At 40.7% G+C, this 20,534-nt stretch overlaps 1 protein-coding gene across 1 annotated transcript; it reads left to right on the top strand.

Moving 5' to 3' along the window:
- Nucleotides 1-14,484: 14,484 nt before the first annotated feature.
- LOC108401376 (vomeronasal type-1 receptor 1-like) lies at nucleotides 14,485-15,405 on the top strand. Its single transcript, XM_017667281.2, has one exon. It carries the CDS (start codon nucleotides 14,485-14,487, stop codon nucleotides 15,403-15,405), a length of 921 nt encoding a protein of 306 aa, XP_017522770.1.
- The last annotated feature ends 5,129 nt before the right edge of the window (nucleotides 15,406-20,534 follow it).

The following is a 20,534-nucleotide window of genomic DNA, read 5'->3' as shown; positions in this document are numbered from 1 at the left end:
GTGTTCTATATTTTGGGATCTCTCCCACTTGTGAATTCACCGCCTCTGGGGCGATACCATGTTTCTGCCTCTCCTACCCTTCTTCATGCATCATTTTTATTGTTTGTTGTGGAGGTGCCATTCATCTAGTTTTCAGGTTCTTTTCAGAGGAAAATTATTCCATATGTAGCTGTATATTTGTTGTGTATGTGGGAGGAGGTGAGTTCAAGGTCTTCCTACACTGCCATCTTGGACCCACTTCCTTTTAATGCTATTGCTTGTTTCCTAGTTTATAGAACTATAATTGATTTTTAAACATTGACCTTGTATCCTACAACTTTGCTAAATTTACTTGTTAGTTCTAGTTGTAGATTCTTTGGTTTTCTATGTGCATAATCATGTCATCTTCAAATACAGCTTTACTTCCTTTCCAATTTGTTGCATTTTATTTTTCTTGTCTAATTGCAAAGCACAAGATTGAATAGAATCAATGGAAGTACACATGCTTGCCTTGTTCCTGATATTGCCATATAGTTTAACATCTGCATATGTCTTTCAGAGTCTATGCCATTCCCCCAAGTCCTCCCCATACCATCTCCACAAAGGCAAAACATCAGGGCCATAGGCAGTAGGTCCTCTGTCCATCCATGCAGACTCCAGGATATGGGGCCAGCACCTAGGGTAGGGATCTAACTGACTGCTCAGGGCATAGCTGCTCATCAGGGTGAATATGGCTCCAGGTCCATGGTGAATATGAGGGCCTGGATGGATTAAAGGCAAACATGGAGCTCAAGAAGTCATCAGATGCCTCCCAAATCCTCTGATCAGAGTTGGTTTCATTCCACATCTATGTAGGCATCCACTCCAGAAAGGAATTCTTCATCTGTGCCTGGTTCTTGATGGTATCTTTTGAATCATTAAGTTTGGTACTGGGTAAAATTGTATGTTTATTTTAACATTTTTTCTGGTTATACATTAGGCAACTGAAGGGGGAAAGCCAATTTGTTGGCTAAACACATGGAAAAATGATGGGATAATCTGAATCTTAACTGAGTTTAAGCAGTTTCAAGATAGCTGGTAAAAAAATTTTGCTTCATGCATTTGATAATTTGCAGAAAACTTAAATATGAGAGGTACTCGGAAATGCAAATAATAGATTATTCATTAATTAGGAATGATCTGAGTGGCATGGAGGAAACCTTAAATACAACTCCTAGAACTTTAGTGTTCAAGTGTAGGCTAAGTTTGTGGACCTAGGAATTGGTTCAAGAAAAAAAATTCCAGTATTTTAAAAGAAAAAAATATATTTTTAAATCGTACCAAATATGCAAAAGGGGACTAGACCTCAGAAAGCATGCTCAAATTCCTTTTTTTGGCAGCATTTGTGTCGTTTCCTATATAGCTCTAAACTACGTTCGTAAAGAATTATTAAATATTCTTTTTGCTTAATAAAGCTCTAAATAAAAAGGAACCATTTTGAATTAATCCAATACAAGCAATGCTTCATCTATTAGTTTTGACATAAAGGATGATATGGAATGCTAGAGAATCATGATATCCTGAAAATAAAGGCCATTTTCCTAAATATTATAGTGCAAAATTTACAGGTGCAAAAATGTTGAAAGATGGGTTTGATGATTTTGATACCTACCATCCAGATCAAAATTATTAATATTTGTCATATTTGTTTGTTTTATATGTATTTCTGTATCAGCTTCTGATGCATAACAAACTGCAAACAAAACAGTGCTTGAAACAAGCATTTAATTAATCTCTAGCTTCTGCGTTTATCTGGGGTTGCTCTTCTTATGGACTGACTTGAGTGACTTCTCTTGGGCTCCATCATGTATCTGTAGTCAGCTGGTGGGTTAAATGGTGGCTGAATTCTAGGATGGTCTCATTCACAAGACCTGTAGGTGACTGGCAATCAGCCAGGCCTCATTTCTCCTCACATGGCCTCTCATCTTCCAGCAGGTTAGAGTGGATTTTTTTTTCATATGGGAGTGGCACGGTTTCAACCTTGAAAGAAAGGGAAACTTCCAATAAGCAAACGCTTTTCCTGTCTCTGCTTAAAGTTGTTTGCTAAGGTCCCATTTGGTCAGAACAAGTCACAGGGCTAGCCCAGAGTAATTTGAAAGAGCACCAAAAAAGGGCGTAGCTAGAAGGAAGGGAATAATCTGTAGTTATCTTTGCTGTCTATTTATCTTATCTGTCTGTCGTCTATCACTGTTGAACCATTAAAAGCAAAGGACGGATATAATACTGCTTCACTTCTAAATAAAAATCCTGAAGTAAACAAGGGGTCTTTCCTTCATGTGATCTCCTCTTCCCTTTTGCAGGCTATTTCTAAAGGGCTAAATGATTTGAATGCACACACACCATTCCATCTGTTAGAGAACAATCTAGACCTGTCAGGTGCACAATCTGCAAATGAAGTTATCACCTTTCGCACAGTATTAAACATCCCCGGTTCCATCACTCGCGCAATGTTCACACACAACATCTATCGCTCACTGTTGCGAAAACACACTCTGGCCCTTTCCCACCCCCTGATGCCCCATCAAATGCGGCCAGGGAGATACTCTGACCCTGTCTTGCCCACCCTTCCCCTTTAAGTCTGTCATACGATCACTTTCCTTACCTGCCTGCGTTCACCTCCAGCGCCTCTCTCCTCTGACCCCGACTGCCGGTTGGGGTCTGTGTTCACAAAGCCCTTTCCGCCTCACCCTGCGTGAACTTCTACCTTCCACCGGACCTGCTCACACGCGGATCCCAAGAACCACTAGGATGCTCTAGAGATCTTCAGAGCCCCCCGTCCTTCGGCCCGGTGGCCTGTGGGAAATGTAGTCCAGAGCCGGAGAAGCAGGGGACACCGGAAACATAAGTGTCACGGGGTGGCCGCGTGCCGACTATATTTGCAGTCCACAGGCGCGTTGTTACTGTGATGGCCCCAGGTGCGCGAGCCCCTGGAGCAGCAATGGGAATACAGCAGGCGGCGCGGCTCTGTTTTACTGCGACAGTTACGGGGTCGACTGAGTGGCCGTAGATGTATGCGGAGGTGTAGCAGAGGTGGTTCTCAGAGACTTGTAGTAAACGTAACCATAAATGTATTAAAACTAAGGTAATAGATACTTGAAATGCATCACTTCCTAATCATTTTAGTATTTATGGTCTTGAGATTGTTTGTATTGTGTCTGTAGGGTGGAAATACTATATCATCGTGTACTCCTGTACATCCCTTCCCGATTCCACCTTCAGTGACACCACATTGATAGCTAGAAACTGGCGAAGATGGGACTGTTTACACCATGGTAATGGACAAACACTCCAAATCAGCGCTTGATTTATTGTGTTTTGTTGACTGTGTGGGGAGAGGGGAGCTACCCAAAGGCCACCCTGTGCCTCCTGCAGTGTCCCTCCTCTCCCTCTTCCGATAAACTTTAACATTGTGCTCATTTTAAAGGCGAAATACTTAAAGGAATTCCTTTGTTTTATCACAGCGCATATTGAACGGTACATTAGGAGCTGAGGCAACAAATTGATAATGGAAACAAATGATGTACCACGTTTTCCCTTTTCAAATTTCAAAAGCGTAGATAGTATACAATGTTGAGAATGTGGAGAAATGAGAATTCTATGGGAAGCTGTTGCGAATGACTACAGTCTTTTTACAATTTAGTTGGGTGATAGCTATCACAATGTCTGAAAGAAAACCCCTAAGCAACCAGCATTTGTATATATAAGAATCTAGCTGCAACAATGCTGACCTGAAAGAAAAAAGTATGGATGTAGTAATGCCTACTGAAACCGTGCTTGTAATACTGATGAACTGAAATCAACCTCAATGTTCATTTTTTGAGGAATTGTTATTCTCTGCTGACCAATATGGTAGCTATTTGTGGCTATTTAAATTAAATGAGTAATACTCAGTTCCTTAGTCACACTGTTACCAAGTTGAAGCTTGTGCCACTCGCTGCACGACCCATAGCTAAGTGAAGAGACAAGGTGCTGGGTCAAGGAAAGCAACTGTATTCAGAAAGCCAGCAGTGACATGATAGGAGCCTCTTGTCCTCAAGTACCATCTTAACTCAGGGTTGACTTGAGGCTTCTTTTATATTGGGGAAGGGGGAGCAGAAGGGGGTTGAAGTCACGAAGTGACAATCAACTTCAGACTTCTGGACATCAGCAAAGGTCTGAGGAAGGTTGTGAAACTCTCTGTTCTTGGTTAGTTGACTCCAGTCATTGTGCTGACATGAGTCTGGCCATGATGTTTTGATAAGTCCTTGACAATCCAGTCATCATTTTTGTACATGCTTCTTTGTCTTCTAAGGGGAGGCAAGTTCTGGCTAAGGGGCTTATTCCATGATCTTAAGTCATGAGCAAAATTTCTGTTGATGATTAACAAGCCTACGTGCAGGGCAGCATGGCTGAGAAGAAGCTTTTTGACACAAAGATTGAGTGGCAAAGGAGACAGATAAAATATTGCCGGGAGCCAACCTACTCCGCCTGCCTGATGGCACAGCCCAGGAGGCTGATGGGTGGATGCCGCACAGCAGGGCTCCAAAGGGAAGGCTACTGATATCTCTTCTATTGCTCAATTTGACTATTCCCCTAGATTTGAACAGCCCTCATGAATCATAAAATGTCCCCAGGAAAAGGACTGTTAGGAGCCATAGAGCAATTATAAAAACTCAGCTTGTGACCCTGCACATTCCCCTCAGGCTGGTGGGTTATTATCCCTGGGTTGGGAAATAGAATAAAGCTCAGGTGATTTCAGGATACAGATCCCAGGCCAACTTGGCCCCTAGGAGGAACAAGAGATGACCGTCATGGGGTGTGGGTCAGGAGAGCAGGTGGGAGCCTTGTTTGGAGAGGCCGAAAATCTTGGTAGAGTCCCCTTATGAATCATTACTTAGAAATTATAGCACACATTGTTATAGCCAAGAGTAATAGAGTGACTGCTGCTCATTCTACTGTAAATGGTTTCAGGAAACTATGGAAAAAACATGCCCCCACAGTGAGCCCAGGTGGGAGTCTGGTTAAGCAAGTTTTAAGACGCATTCAGAAGACAATGTGGTGCCTTGCAGAAATTTAACCTGAGATTAGAGCAACAGAAAAAAATCTTGAGGGAAAGACCATAATGACCTTTCATGGTTGGGAAAGCAGGGGAACATTCCGAGAAATCGATTATGCCACAAATCACCTAATGACACATGCTTAATGATACTTTTATGATGATTTTATGTAACCAATCCCCTATGTATTACTTGACGTTTCTGTCAGTAAACAGGCCAGCTCAGCATCTTTGCTGGTGTCTGTGTCCTTACTCACTGACGCCGTTCCTCCTTTGGGGGCCCCTGGGCTCACTGGGGCTGGACTCCGGCAAAATATGAAGGCAAAGATGCCACTTTCTCACTTGGGTATACAGCACGAGTCACACTGCAAATGTTCATTAGCCAATGTGACTAGTGCTTACTGCATTGGACAACACAAATGTATAAATGAAGCATTACCAGCATCACAGGAAGTTATATTGTACAGATCTGGGTTAGACAATAATTCAACATTATTAATGAGTTAATCTCTCTAGAGTTAAATCTGTAACTGACATAAAATGAAACAGAAGAATTTTGTTCAAGTGAAAAGGGTAAATGGCAGAACAATATGTGTATCATGATCCCATTTCTGTATAAAATAGATGATCTTTATGCATATATTCAGTGTACAGAAAAATCTGGAAGAATACTAAAAATGTTAACTTTGGTTATGTCTGTAGATAAGGAAGGAGTAGAAGACTCAGTTCTGACTTACATACTTTCTGCTGTTTGAATACTTTAAGACTACAATTAATATTGGTAAATCCAAATAAATATTACTACTTATTTTGAAAGATTTTCTTCTGCTTTCTACTCTCTCGGCCACTTACTCTTTCTTGAAATGCTCAGCCACTTCAACTTCCAGGGCTCCACTCCTTACCATTCTATCTCATCACTGAAAAGTATCAGAAAAAGGGGTTGTGACTAAAAAGTCAAATGGAGGAATTGTGACATCAGAAAATGTGAAATTAGATCAATTTAAAATCCAAAATTTGTATTTTTGTAAATGTGTATTTCTTTTTATTTTGTAATTACAAAAGCAGTGTATGTTTATTACATAAAATAAGAAGATAATACCCATTATTCCACCAAACTAGGGACCAATGCTGTTACCGCTTTGCTGCAGAGCTTTCCCAATCATATTTAATACATACACTGCAGGCGTTCCCTCACCACTCAATCATTTAGTGCAGCAATACTTTATATAAGCAACATATATTGGATGTTAAAGTTGTATCAAGTAATTCCTTAATGTTGAACTGCTTTTCCATACAACCAGTTCCGGAGGATAGGAAGGTGAAGACTGAATTGAAATAAAGCAATAAAAGACCTGAAAAATGGTGCTCTGAATTACCATTTCTCAAAAGCATTGTGGACCAAATCCATTATATTGACAAAACTATCTAATGGAATGATTTGCCAAAGATAGTTCCTGGACTCACCTATCTGCGCTCAGCTCTAGAAGCAGGTGCAAGTCCTAAGTCCCAGGGAAGCCAGCAGGTGAGGAGTGCGGCCTGGGTACAGCTCCAGGGAGCACCCGTCAATCCAGCCCTCCTACAACATGAGGATCCCAATTGAGACTTCTATTTCCAGTGTGGCAGGGACTCAAGATTCCTCACCCTTTTCCCTGGGTAGGGAATGCCAGGATGCAGAGGGGATGTACGGATAATCACACATCCAAGAGATTGTATCAGCAAAGTTTTGGATGTAGAGCAAACCACTCCAAAACTCAGTGGCTTAAAACAACAACCATTCATGGTTCCTCATGATTTTGTAAATTGACTGATAGTTCTGTTCTGGGTGGCTTAGTGGCGCTGGATGATGTAGGATGGCTTTCCTCACCTGTTCAGAAGTTAGGATGATTGGTGCAGAGAAATGCCTTAGCTGGTGTGCCTCACCTCTGCTCAGTGAGATACCACTTCACACCTACTAGGATAGCCATGATCCAAAAGGCAGAAAATAATAACTGTTAGAGAATGTGGAGAAATTGGAATCCTCATAAATTGCTCATAGAAATGTAAAATGGGACAGTCACTGTGGAAAACAGCTTGGCAGTTCCTCAGAAGAATTACCATATGTCCCAACAGCTCCACTCCTAATGAAATGAAAACATGTCTACACAAAAACATACACAAATTCCATATGTTCATCAGTTAATGAATGGACTGAAAATGTGGCATATCTGTACAATGGTATATTATTTGACAGTAAAAAGGAATGAAATACTGATACATGCTATGATGTGAATGAACCTTTAAAACATCATGCTAAGTAAGAGAAGCCAGTCACAAAATGCTGTGGGCTTTTGGGTGGGACATCACCAGGAGAAGGAGATGGCTGTTGGGCAAGACTGTCACACTGGGCAAAATAGCCTGCACATGTAAGGGAAAAAGAAAGACAATCTCAGGAAAAAAAAGAAAGAAAGACAATCTTAGACTTGCAGTGGCTCAGCAATTATGCCAACACCTAAATTTCCTGATGGAACTCAGGGAGGGGATGTGGACAAACGACATTTGAATCAGAACTAAGCTTTCCCCAAAGAGGAGGTGAGATGAACACCTGGCAGTGATGCTCTTGCACCTCTAACCTTCTTTCAGTTCCTCTCAGAGTCTCCAAACACTTTCCCCTCTCATGGCCTTTGCAATGCCAGGAATTCTCTTCTCCCTGTCTTTGCCTGAGGCACTCATTCTTATCTTCCAGACTGCAGTTTAATTGTTCATTTCTCTTATAGGTCTTCCTTACACCCATATTTAAATCATGATCACTCATTATTGATTCTCCAAAAGTCCTCTTCTTCTTATCACTTATCACATTGTATAATTTTATATTTTTAATATTCTAATTATTTTTCTCTGCATCCTTTGATTAAACAAAATGTCCATTAGAGCAGGAATTTTTTAATTTTTTATTAAGATATTATTGATTTGCACTCTTATGAAGGTTTCACATGAAAAACAATGTGGTTACTACATTCACCCGTATTGTCAAGTCCCCACCCACACCCCAATGCAGTCACTGCCCTCAGTGTAGTAAGTTGCCATAGATTCACTATTTGCCTTCTCTGTGCTACACTGGTTTCCCAGTGACCCCCCCCCCCCACCGTGTGTACTAAACATAATACCCCTCAGTCCCCATCTCCCCCCCTTCTGACCTGCCCTCCCACACCCCTCCTCATTGGTAACCGCTAGTCCCTTCTTGGAATCTGTGAGTCTGCTGCTGTTTTGTTCCTTCAGTTTTGCTTCATTGTTATACTCCACAAACGAGGGAAATCATTTGGCACTTGTCTTTCTCTGCCTGGCTTATTTCACTGAGCATAATACCCTCCAGCTCCATCCATGTTGTTGCAAATGGTAGGACTTGTTTTCTTCTTATGGCTGAATAATATTCCGTTGTGTATATGTACCATATCTTCTTTATCCATTCATCTACTGATGGACATTTAGGTTGCTTCCATTTCTTGGCTATTGTAAATAGTGCTGCAATAAACATAGGGGTGCATCTGTCTTTTTGAATCTGAGAACATGTATTCTTTGGGTAAATTAGAACAGGAATTTTGACTCTCATTTTTCATCGAATTGCAGGAGTCAAAAAAACTACGGATCCAGGCCAAATCTGACCCACCACCTCTTTGTACAGCTAATAAGCTAAGAATGAAAATGATTATTACATTTTTTAATATTGTAAAAATAAAGATGAACAATATTTATGGAGAGTGGAAAATTATAAGATTCAAATTTCATCATCTGTAAATAGTTTTATTGGAACACATCTACACTGGGTTGTTTACATATTGCTTATGGCTACTGTTCAGCTACAATGGAAGGGCTGAGCAGTTGCAGTAGAGACCCTGTCTAAAACACTCACTTTCTGGCCTTTACAGGAAAAAAGTGTGCCAACTCCTGCTTTCTATTCAGTAGAGTCAACAATGCCTGGCAGATAATGGAATCTTGGGTCCAAATTCAGCATATCACTTAGACATCAGGCATTTATTTACCTCCAGAACCAGACTTTTAAGGCAATCACTTTTTCCCAGCAATGGGACAACAAGAGACTCCTGTCATGCTAGCAGGCAAAGGGAATCCCTGGCTGCTGAAAAGTCAAGTTTGCTTTGGCCTGTCAGGCAGTGAACCAAGACGAGCACATTTGGGGAGTGAGCCGAGGAGACTGTGGAGTCAGATGAGGAGGCAGTGACACCTGAAAATGTCAGTATGAGGACGTAGCGGATTGTTGCTGATGCTGAATCCCCACAGGTTCTGCGTTCTAGCCACGCAAGTCCCACCTGTCCCACCCTGGAGACGTGTCTGCTTCCTCATATCACAAGAAAGTTTCTCAACAGGCTATGTTGGTCTCCCTGGATTTCTCTCACCAAGAGTTAGTAATTGCTCATGTTATTTTTGTTTTAACCTGGGCCAAAAGTTTCTCAGAGATATTATCAATTCCCCTTGTAGACACTGTTATTTCGACTAGTGACATTATAATGGCTGTCCTGGTGGGAAATGAGATCATGTTGGCCCTAACTTATGACTCGAGGGCAGGTGTTTTCTCATACCCTCAGGCACGAACCCTGGCAGTGACAGGCTCACCATCCAGGCATCAGAGGTCTGCTTGGTGAGTATTTTTTCCTTTTAGAAACTGTCAGAAAAACTGACTTTGGATGTTGGAAATTTAATATGCTTTCTTACTTGGGAAGGGATTGTGTACCATATCAAATCTGAAGATTATATACAGAAATCTATGCCCCTCAAGAGAACTCCAATATATCTTATGATTTTACTGTATTTAGAGTTATCCTTTTTCCTTTCCTTTCCTTTTTGCTTTTTGCTTCCTCAGACCTCCTGTCCATCCTTTCTCACTATTAGAATTGCCAGTATTCTCCTCTGTTCCCTTCCGATCTTTTAAACATTTTCTTTATTATTTAAATTGAAGTATAGTTGATATATTATAAAAAAACTTTTCTTCAAATCAGGGACCACAGAACCTCCACTAGAGGGAATATTATGAGAAATAAATAAAATCACATGCATGTCTGGATTTGAGCATAGAAAACAGAAAATGTGGGCTTATTTTTTTTCGTCTTCTCTGTAGCCAACACAGTCTTTAGAAAAACATTTTATAAAGAGCTATCCCTTGGGGCAATGTGAGGAAAAAGGCAGAAAGTGTGTTCTTCTCAGGTTCTTCTTACACCACAGGAAAGGGATGTAATTGTTGACTCTGAGTCACTTAAGGAGAGATGTATTCCTGAATTTATTTCTCAGAACCAATAATGGTTATCAAGCCACCCATTGACGACATCATTAGTGCTGAGGCTGTGTCATAAAATGGACCATGGCATTAAGACAGAAAATCCTGAGTGCGGGGTTCTAATTCAGGATGGTTCCCAATCACAGGCCCAGGTCTGACCCCACCCTGCCCTGGGTGCGAGAGGAAATGAAACATACCAGAGAGAAAAACGTGCTGTGCCAGGGCAGGGCCCAGCAAAAAGCCCATTGAATATAGGGTTATTTTTTACCATTAGTCATTGGTATCTGCAGGGACCACATGAAGATCGCTACCCTGCTGAAGGCCAATGCCTACAGAAGGGAAAATCTGAATTAAATTACCTTCCTTACCTTAGCCTTTTCTGTCTGAATATCTGACTTCCCGTTATATCCCCTTTAATGACCGACTTACTTCCCCTTTCCTGCCTTATCTGTGGTGCTCTTGACAAAGGAAACCTGGCTCCAAAGTATCTGGTTGGTTGTGTCCTTAGCCCTCATTTTTCATTCTCATTATCTCCTGTCTAGTTTTCTCTCTCCACACTAGATTTGTTTCTAATGATTATGCTCATTCATCCTAACACAGGAATCTGTGGGCTTACTACACTGTCTGCTTTGGTGTCCATAATTCTGAGCTTCTTGAAGGCAGATTGAAGTGGGGAACCCCTGGAACTGGCTGATGCACCCATTCCCCCAGCTTCTGTGAGTGTTGCTTGCTAAAGCCTTACACCTACACCCCTCTCAGGAGAACTGCCCTCAGGTGCACACCAGCTTCACCTACAAAGTTACCTAAATGATTGTAGCCAGTGGCTGATTGAAACGGGGTTTGTAAGCCCGGACTGCCACCTCAGTGAAGGGCTAACTCTGCTGCAGTGTGAGCCCCTGAGCCTCTGAGGGATCAGGCCAAGACCACACCCTTGCTTAGTGTCCCCCTCACTCCTCTCTCCTGAGAGGTCTCCTTCTGCAAAGCACTGTGATAGCTTCCCTGCTGGGCTCTGCTCCAGGCAACCGGCAGCAGCCATAGTCCTATTTCATAATGCACATGAGCCTCCCCAGAAAAGGCATGAGACCCGCAAATCTGAGCTGGTAAGGCCTGATAGTCATCATCAAAGACATCTCCGAGATGGAGTGTGGGGTCCCTTCAGCACCGTGTGGTTGGGATTGGAAACTGCAGGTGGAGGCCTTCCTACTGCGCAGTTATTCTTGAGCCCCTGGGAATCTACATGATTCCCAGTGAGAGTGACGTCGGGTTTGCCCGCCTGCCCGCCTGCCCGCCTGCGTGCCTCCCTCAGTCCCTGTCTTTTCCTCCCTCCCTCCCTTCCTGCTTTCCCCATTGATTTTTTTTACAATAACTGTAGTGCAAATGGATTTTTAAGGAAATATGGCTAATCTACAATCTCTCCCATCAAACATATCAGCTCCTTCCTCAGAATCACAAAGGGCATATATTCTACACATCCACGAAGAAAGGTGAGGTGTCTACTGACTTCTGAGATTCTGGGGTGAGAATTTGTAGACAAGAGGCTGTTTAATTCTTCCTTTTCTGAGAAGACTTCGTGCTTAGGTATAGCGCAGAAGTTGAGAGGAGGAGATCTGGAGATACCGTGCTTGGATGTAAAAGCTACTCCATTACTCGGGTGTGATTTTAGGTGACTTATTAAATATTCTCATCTGAAAATAGGCGATAACAACACCTCTTATTTTGAAAAAGAAGTTAAGACATTAAAATATGTAAAGTACTCTACTTAGGAGAGTGCTTTTCTCCCTTGATTTTGTATATTTGACACAAATGGGTGAGCCAGACTCCCCCACCTCAACTCCCAGGATGTATGCGTAGCATGAATAAATAATTTATTTTCCAAACCAGTGCCATTTGGACTGAACATGGGCTCTCACCAAACTCTACAGGGTGCATTTTTTCCCTTCCCTGTTCAATATTTAAATGGTTCTCCTTTCTCATTGAGAATACTGACTCCCAACATCAACACATTTATTCATTTGCTAAGAAGCAAAACACTTGAAATAGTTTTACAATTTCTTCATCTAGACTACCACAAACCAACCTACTGAAGAGCTGAGGACTTGCTTGCAGTTCTCCTGCACCTTCTACCTCCCCCAAGACAGGATATATATTCAAATACTGTGTTCATAGTTTTTCTTTTGTTCCTTCTTCACTGGGGTTGTGGTAATCATTAAAATACAATCAGATTCGTTAGTTTCAGTTTTAGTTCTTCATCCCTTCCCATCCTTGGTGACTTTATTTTTAAAAAATGTAGAACGTGAACATGGTCCATAGCCTCAAAAGTATATACAATTTTATTATCAGAGAAGTGTCACTTCCTCCCTTAACTCTTTTAGTCTGTGAGCATGTATTTGTCATCCCTGACTGGTAATCTCTCTCTTATGGAAAGATCACAGCAAGGGTCTGGCTAGTGCCCTTGTTGAGTGTAAGGAGAGGAGAGGGGAAGAGATAGGCAAGGAAGCCCCAGGTGCCACAGAACCACTATGGATCGCGCTGTTTACTGGCACTCCTCTACAAAACTACCCCGGCCAGGGGCTCCTCTTGGAACATTGGAGAAGCAGAGCTTGGTGTGCTGGGGGGAAGGGGAGGTGAGGGGATCTCTTCTATAATCTGCCTGGTTTGGTGGAGAAAGAAAGGAGTGAGTGTCCGGGGACAGGTGGCGGTCCTGCATCTGTTCTCAACTCAGCAAAACTTTTAATCTTCCTGGATAACCCCCTTCAATGTCATGTCACCGGGATGTGTTAACCCAGTGCTACGCATATTGGGCCAAGAAATATCTTTTAAATACAATATAAGACAGCAACCAAATGCAGAATATCAAAACTCTCACTTCAAAATTATCTTTCCTTCTGCATCCCTCAACAAACTTTTCTTAAGTTTCTGCCCAACATACTCTCTTATGATGCCTAAAACCTATTTATATCTACTTTAATATTCCTTTATAATTATAAAGTTATTCATTTTTCCCTCTCTTTTGTTTATTAAGGTATCATTGATACACACTCTTATGAAAGTTTCACAAGAAAAACAATGTGGTTATTACAGTCACCCTTATTATCGAGTCCCCCCCCACGCCTTTGCAGTCACTGTCCATCAGTGTAGTAAGATGCCACAGAGTCCCTATTTGTCTTCCCTGTGACCCCACACACACCATGTGCACAAATCATGATACCCCACAATCCCCTTCTCCCTCCCTCTCCACCCGCCCTGCCCTACATCCCCCCTTTGGTAATTGCTAGTCCCTTCTTCATTTTTCCCTCTCTTGACCAAATTTACCAAAATATCAGACTCATTTATGAATTTCATACTTTTAATCAATATAGTTATTTTTATTTCTGTTTGTTTAATTTATTCTTTTATCTCCAATGTTTTCTACTACTATCCAGAAAAATTTAGCAAGATGTATATGTTCATTTTTAAATGTTTTTGTCACAGTTGAAAATTAATCCCTCAAATCTATTACATCAGGCAGGCTGATGATGTTATTCAAATTCTCCCTATTTTATTTATTTTTGTGAACTGAGTAACCTTTTCAGATAGAAATCTGTTAAACTCCATACTGTGTCCTTCTATTTCTGACAGTCTTTTATGTATAAAAGGCAACTGTTGACTCAAAATCCTACAGGATTAAACCATTAACATGAATAGATAAAGCTGATTTCATGAAGACTACAAGGAGTCAGAGGGTGCCTGCCCAGTCAATGGAGTTGACATTACCTAACTCCATCAACCATTCATCATAAAAGAACACTGGCTAGGACCACAGTATTTTCTGATTTTTAAAGAGAAATAAAAACTCTAAATTGTTTATAAGTTGGCATTAAAAAAGAAGAGAAATATTGGGCACGTAAACTGTCCATTTTGTGCCATTGTGTACCCTATGTTTGGAAAAATGTCATTCATAAATATGCATCCACATACCCTGCATAAAATGCTAGCAAATCATATACAACTTGGAAGGAAAATAATTAATTTTTTCAAAGAAGTTTGAATCAATATTTGTATTTTGCAAATAGGAATAAAGGTGACATTTGTTAATACTGAATTTGCCATACTAATGAAAATAAGACACATACTCTCTTTCTCTTTAGATCATCTGCCTTTGAATAAAATAGTTCTGCTGGGCATTGGCATGGCTTCTGGTGAGTTGGTAATGGGTATTCTCTTCTTCTTCCAGAGTGGAGTTGGGCTTCTAGGCAATTCCTCACTCCTCTATCATTATACATTGACTTTGTTCACTAAACACACTCAAAGACCCACAGATCTAATTTTCAGCCAGTTGGCCTTTGCCAACTTCCTGGTTCTTTTCTCTAGGGGAATCCCTCAGACACTGGCTGCTTTTTGTATGGAATATATCCTGGGAGAAGTTGAGTGTAAGGTTTGCTTTTATGTTCACAGAGTGGCCCGAGGGGTTTCTCTGTGCACCACCTGCCTCTTGAGTGGGTTCCAGGCTGTCATAATCAGCCCGAGTAATTCTCGGTGGGCAGAACTCAAACCTAAAGCTCCAAAATTTGTTCAACCCTTCTGTTCCTTCTGTTGGATTCTCCATCTTCTAATAAATATTATTGTGCCAATGAAAGTGACTCAGCCAGACAACACTACAAACATGACAGAAAGAAATTTTGGATTGTGTTCTGTAAAAAAGACAGATTCATTTACACCCTTACTCTCTACATTCTTGTTTACCTTCCTTGATATTTTGTGTTTGGCACCCATGGCTTGGGCCAGTGGCTCCATAGTGTTCTTCCTGCAAAGACATAAGCAGAAAGTCCAATACATTCACACCAGCCTCTGTCCCAGAGCCTCCCCGGCAACCACTGCAATTCACATTGTTCTGCTTCTGGTGAGTTCATTTGTTTCCTTTTATTTCCTCTCCTCCGTCTTATCGCTTTATATGACTTACTTTGACAACACAAGCCTGGGCCTGATAAACACGAGTGTATTCCTAGCTGCTTGTTTTCCAGCTATCAGCCCCTTTGTGCTTGTAAGTTATGATACTCAAATATTCAGAACCTGCTTTGTCAGTTGTGGGAAAACTAAAACCTCTATGTAGTCCTTTTACAAACAGCCGTATTCATTCAACAAATTTTAAGCACCCAATATTCAATGACTGTGAGTCTGTTGACTTAACTAAAATTTATCCTGGTTATTTTCCAATGTGAGAGTTTAGTATTGTGATTTAATTTTATAAATGCATTTGTTATTTTCTCTTTTGAATATTGCCTTTCAATGCAGAAAAATATGAGTTTTCCTCTTTGCAGAAACTGCACAACCCAAGACAAAAGGGCTAGTTATGTTGACACTTGATATTACTCTAATGAAATGGCAGGACCTATATTAATAACCCTAATGGATGACCCGCTTCATAGTCTTCTTGTTCTAACATACATGGTTTGAATCAGCTTTTCAATTAGAATTTGAATTAAAGGCCTCATCCTTTAATGTGGACCAGCTAAAGACAAGCAGGCACTTGAAGAAATATTCTACTTTTAAAGAAACAGACAAAGATGAACAGATATGAAAAAAGGAACATGGAAGAAACAAAAAATATTAAGGCAGTAGAATAACATTTTACAATTTGTAAGTAGTGTTGGTGAGATATGAAAATCTACTGTGTGCATATGGCAGGTGTAGGATGCTACTGAAGTGAATGATAGAAGACCAGAAAGAGCTTTTGAGAATGAGGAACATGACAGAAGAGATACAGTATTCAGTAGAATGCTTGGAAGATAATATGGAGCAACCTTTAGAAACTAGAAAGGAAAAGTACATTACGAAACAGCAAAACTTTTCCTGGAGGTGAATATCTGAACAAAGATATACTGGTAAATGAAATAAGGCACGTGGAGAAAGACAAATACCATATGATTTCATTTTTATGTGGAATCTAGAACAAAACAAAAAAACAAAACTATAGACTCATAGACACTGAGGAGTGACTGGTGGTTACCATGCGGGAGGAGTTGGGTTGAATGAGTGAAATAGGTGAGGGGATAGAGGCACAAAACCTCGATCATAATATAAGTTAAGGGATGAAAGTACAGCATAGAGAATGTAGTCAATAGTTCTGTAACATCTTTCTATGGCAGATATTAACTACAGTAGTTGAGGTGAGGATTTAATAATGTATATAACTGTTGAATCACTATGTGTGTACTTGAAATCAATATAATATTGTGTATCAACTATACTTTAATAAAATATCAAAAAAGATATGCCAAGGAGAAAGAAATATAAACATGGAGAAGAGAATAATATCAAATAAATTATACAAAATAGTTTGTCAGAGCTGAAGCATATCCACTTACAGACTGAAAGGGCCCATTTGTTTAATGGGACGTGAATTAAAATAAGCCCATTTCTAAATTTTAGAATATTGGAGAGAAAGATGATTCCTAAAGGACTCTTCCACACCTTACCCTGTTGTCCCTTCATTTGACCATTCCTGATTTGTATCTTTTACAATAAAGATGTAATCATAAGTATAATGCTTTCCCAAGTTCTGTGAGTCATTCTAATGAGTTATCAAGTCTGAGAGGTGTTATGGGAACTCCTGAGATTAATAGCTGGTTGGTCAGAAATGCAGGTGGCCTGAGGACCCCTGGAACTCGTGGCTGGCATTTGAAGTGGGGTCAGTGTTCTTTTTTTTTGGGGGGGGGGTCATAATCTTAAACCTATGGAGTCTGACACTAACTCCAGTTGGCTAGTGTCAGAGTTAAATTGTAGTAAACCAGTTGGAGTGGTATCTTAATAAGCAGTTTCATAATGTGTAAATTCCTACACTTTGAAGATGTGTTTAGAGGTCTATCAGTGGAAATAGTGGATTAAGGACCTCCAAAATCCTTTCTTCATGAAAGCAATGAGAACATTGGCCAAAATGGACAGAATCAATTATTTTCAGAACTTTAGAAATTAACTAAAGGCTTTCAGCAATTTGGGGAGTGTTTATTCAAGAAAAAGAGCAGAATACTGGTAAGAATAGTGAGTTTTGTGGCATTTAAACTTTTCCTATTCTGATCCTTTCCCTCTCAAGCTCCACAGTAGCCTTGAAAACCAACATCTCGCAATCGTATGGTGAAAACCAGCCTTGTAGCCTGTGGATACAGGCTGTGTCTTGGAGAAGACACAGTGGGCTTGGAGCTCCTTAAAAGCCTGTTCCCAGAGAACTGTCATTATTTGACCTGTCTGTTGCTTCCCTGGAAGACCCACTCACAAGGCTGCCTTTATTTGACCTGACTATAGCTCACCTAGTATGCACAGCCTTTTCCCCAGGGAAATTTGTTGGAAACAATCAGCTACAATTGTTTAACATTACACTTCTTAAAGCAATGTATAACAGTTGGAAAATACACTAGCCAAAAAACTTAAAAGGAAAAGCTGGAGAATGTGATGTCTACAGGGGCCTTTGAAAGCCTCCAACATATTCTGGAAATCTAGAAGGCCATGTGCATGCACAGGGCTCTGTAAATTCTCAAGAATGACCTAGGTCGTGAATTCTCACCTCTGGCTAGCTGTGCAGCTCTGTGCAAGAGGAACTGTAGGCTAAGGTGGGATTGAAAATGGCTTGGTTGAGTGTTGAAGGTATGCCCCAACATTCTTAATGAATTCAAGTTTTATGTGTATTATAAAGTGATTTTACATGCACAGAAATATTGCAAAAACAGCACAAAACCCTTTTTGTTCAACCATTTTGGGGTAGGGCAAGAGTGTGTTTTTTCCTACATATGGAAAACAATAACAATATTATATACAGGAGTAATAGTAGTATAACTCCATTTGGGTTCCTGGACCCTATTCCAATGTGTGTAAGTATGTGGGAGAGGGTCTTCCCACACAGAACACCAAGCAATTCTCCAACACCAGCAGATGTCCGAGAACTCAACTCAGTTCTGATGGTATCTGCCCAGAGGCAGCACCAGATTCTCTAAATTAAGGGCTCTGTCCTACAAGACTGCTCTCCACCCCCCACTCCAGGTGCTGGTTGCAAGGCCCAGCCAGTTAACCTGTGCTTCTGACTACTGGTTACAGATTGGAGGGTCCCACAACCTCCCCTTGGGTTCAGTTAATTTGCTAAAGTGGCTCACAGGACTCTGGAAAACAGTATGTTTACCAGTTTAGTAAAGGATGCCATAAAGGATACAAGTTAACAGCTAGATGAAGAGAGACATAGGGCAAGGTCCCAAATAAAGGCGCTTCTATCCTTGTGGAGCTTGAAGCCTGGCTCGTTGGCTGTGGAGGGATTCTGATTCCCCAAGCTTAGAAGCTCTCTCTGATAGAGAAGCAGGATCGAAGGGAGCAGAGAGTGACAACTCTTCTCAGGGGTTTTTGTGAGGCCTTCACTGCACAGTTATGATTAACTAAATTATTGGCCATTGGCTGATACAACCTCCAGCCCCTGCCCAGGGTCCAAAAGTCTTTCATTAACATGACAAAACACTCATTTCACCTTTAAGACTCTGCAGTGTTTTCAGGAACTGTGGGTGCAGACCAACTATACCTGGGAAATATATATTTGGTCATATGAATCACCAAACTTGTATTCCTTATGACTCATTATATTGCAGGTAGTTGTTAACAATTCTCCCATCACTTCCTAATAAGCTAGCATGTATTTCCTATCAACAAGGACAGTTTCTTGCATACTGGTAGTGCTACAATCAGAAATAAATTTCAGCTCATTAGTAGCATCTAATATTCAGACTCCATTCGAGTTGCACAAACTATTCCAATAATGTCCTTTCTGGCAAAAAGATCCTCCCCAGAAGCAAGTGCTACCTTTAGCTGTCATGTCTTTTCAATCTTCCTCAATCTGGAAGAGTCAGTCTTTTCTTGACTTCATTTTTGAAGGTTCCAGATGAGTTGTTTCAGAGAATGTCCTTGAGCTTGAATTTGTCTGATGCTTACTCATGCTTATATTCAGGTTAGACATTTTATCTTTTGGTAGGCTGCTCTGTTCTAATTACTGGATCCTATTTGGTGGTTTACCAAACAGGAATAAATAAATTTTGGTAAATTGAATTCCTTTGGTAGTAAGTAAATTTAATCTGGTAGTAAATACATTTCGATGTATCATGTGATGTCATCTTGGATCACTCAGGGTGGTTGCTTACCAGGTTTCTCCACGTTACTCTTTTTCATTTGTAATTAATGAATATTTTATGGTGAGATAATTTGAGACTATGTAAATATCATACTCTTCATTAAACTTGCATCCAGTGTTTTGGTATCCATTGATGATTCTTGCCTGAAACAATTATTACCACAATGATTTCCAAATTGTGATTTTTGGAAATTTCTCATTCTTTCTACATCTATTAGTTTGGAATATGGCTATAAATAAAAGTGTTACCACTTATTTATTTACATTAACATGGGCTCATGGGTTCTTATTTTGTTCAGCATACTATAATCCATTGCTGTCATTATGACAAATCGCCCAGGGGTGCTCAGTGCGAGAACCTTCAAGCTGGCTTCTCTTGGAATATACCCAATACTCTGAGCACCTCCTTGTTTGCTGACATGAGATGTTCCAGGTTCATCTTGCGCTGCCCATGATCTAGCTCTGGAAAGAGCCATTTCTCCATTAGCAGAGAACAGTACTGAAAAGCTAAGATTTGAGCACCAGATTTGCTGATTGTTACGGTGGGGGATGGTGTCACTAGTTCATTTGAGAAATAGATATACATACCGCATGCAGACCCTCCCACACACATATTATACACATACTTATATGTATATATTTATATACTGGAAATCGTGGATTCATGCCCAAACCTCCAATTTCATCTAACAACGATATTTTGACCAAAACACTTTTACTGAGAACTCCAGAATCCAGGTAAGAAGTTGTAGCATCCCAGAAAGCACAAAGCATAAAACAGCTGCAAAAAAAAAAAAAAGAGGAGGAACAGCAACTTCATTTTACCAATGTCAGTCCCTATCTCGAGCTGTCAAGCTCAGCACCTAAGAGAGAACACCCTGGCTCATAACTTCTCCCTAGAGGGGAGAGAGAAGAGTGGAGCATGCATCCAAAATTCTAGCTTTTTGGAGGGTTGATTGAGGTACTGGTTTCTGTCTCATCTCATTCAGAGTGCTGATGGACCTGGCATCATTTGGTACTTGTGGACCACTGAGAACAAATATCATGGAGGAGTTTGCTGTTGCTGACACAGCTCAGTGTGA

This window comes from Manis javanica, chromosome 17 (assembly GCF_040802235.1).
Source record: "Manis javanica isolate MJ-LG chromosome 17, MJ_LKY, whole genome shotgun sequence".
Taxonomy (NCBI): domain Eukaryota; kingdom Metazoa; phylum Chordata; class Mammalia; order Pholidota; family Manidae; genus Manis; species Manis javanica.
The sequence above is the reverse complement of the archived record's forward strand: the minus strand, read 5'-3'. Positions and strand labels throughout refer to the sequence as shown.

What these genes read in the sequence shown, in the direction of transcription:
- LOC108401376 (XM_017667281.2), top strand. Translation starts at nt 14,485, where the DNA reads ATGGCTTCTGGTGAGTTGGTAATGGGTATTCTCTTCTTCTTCCAGAGT.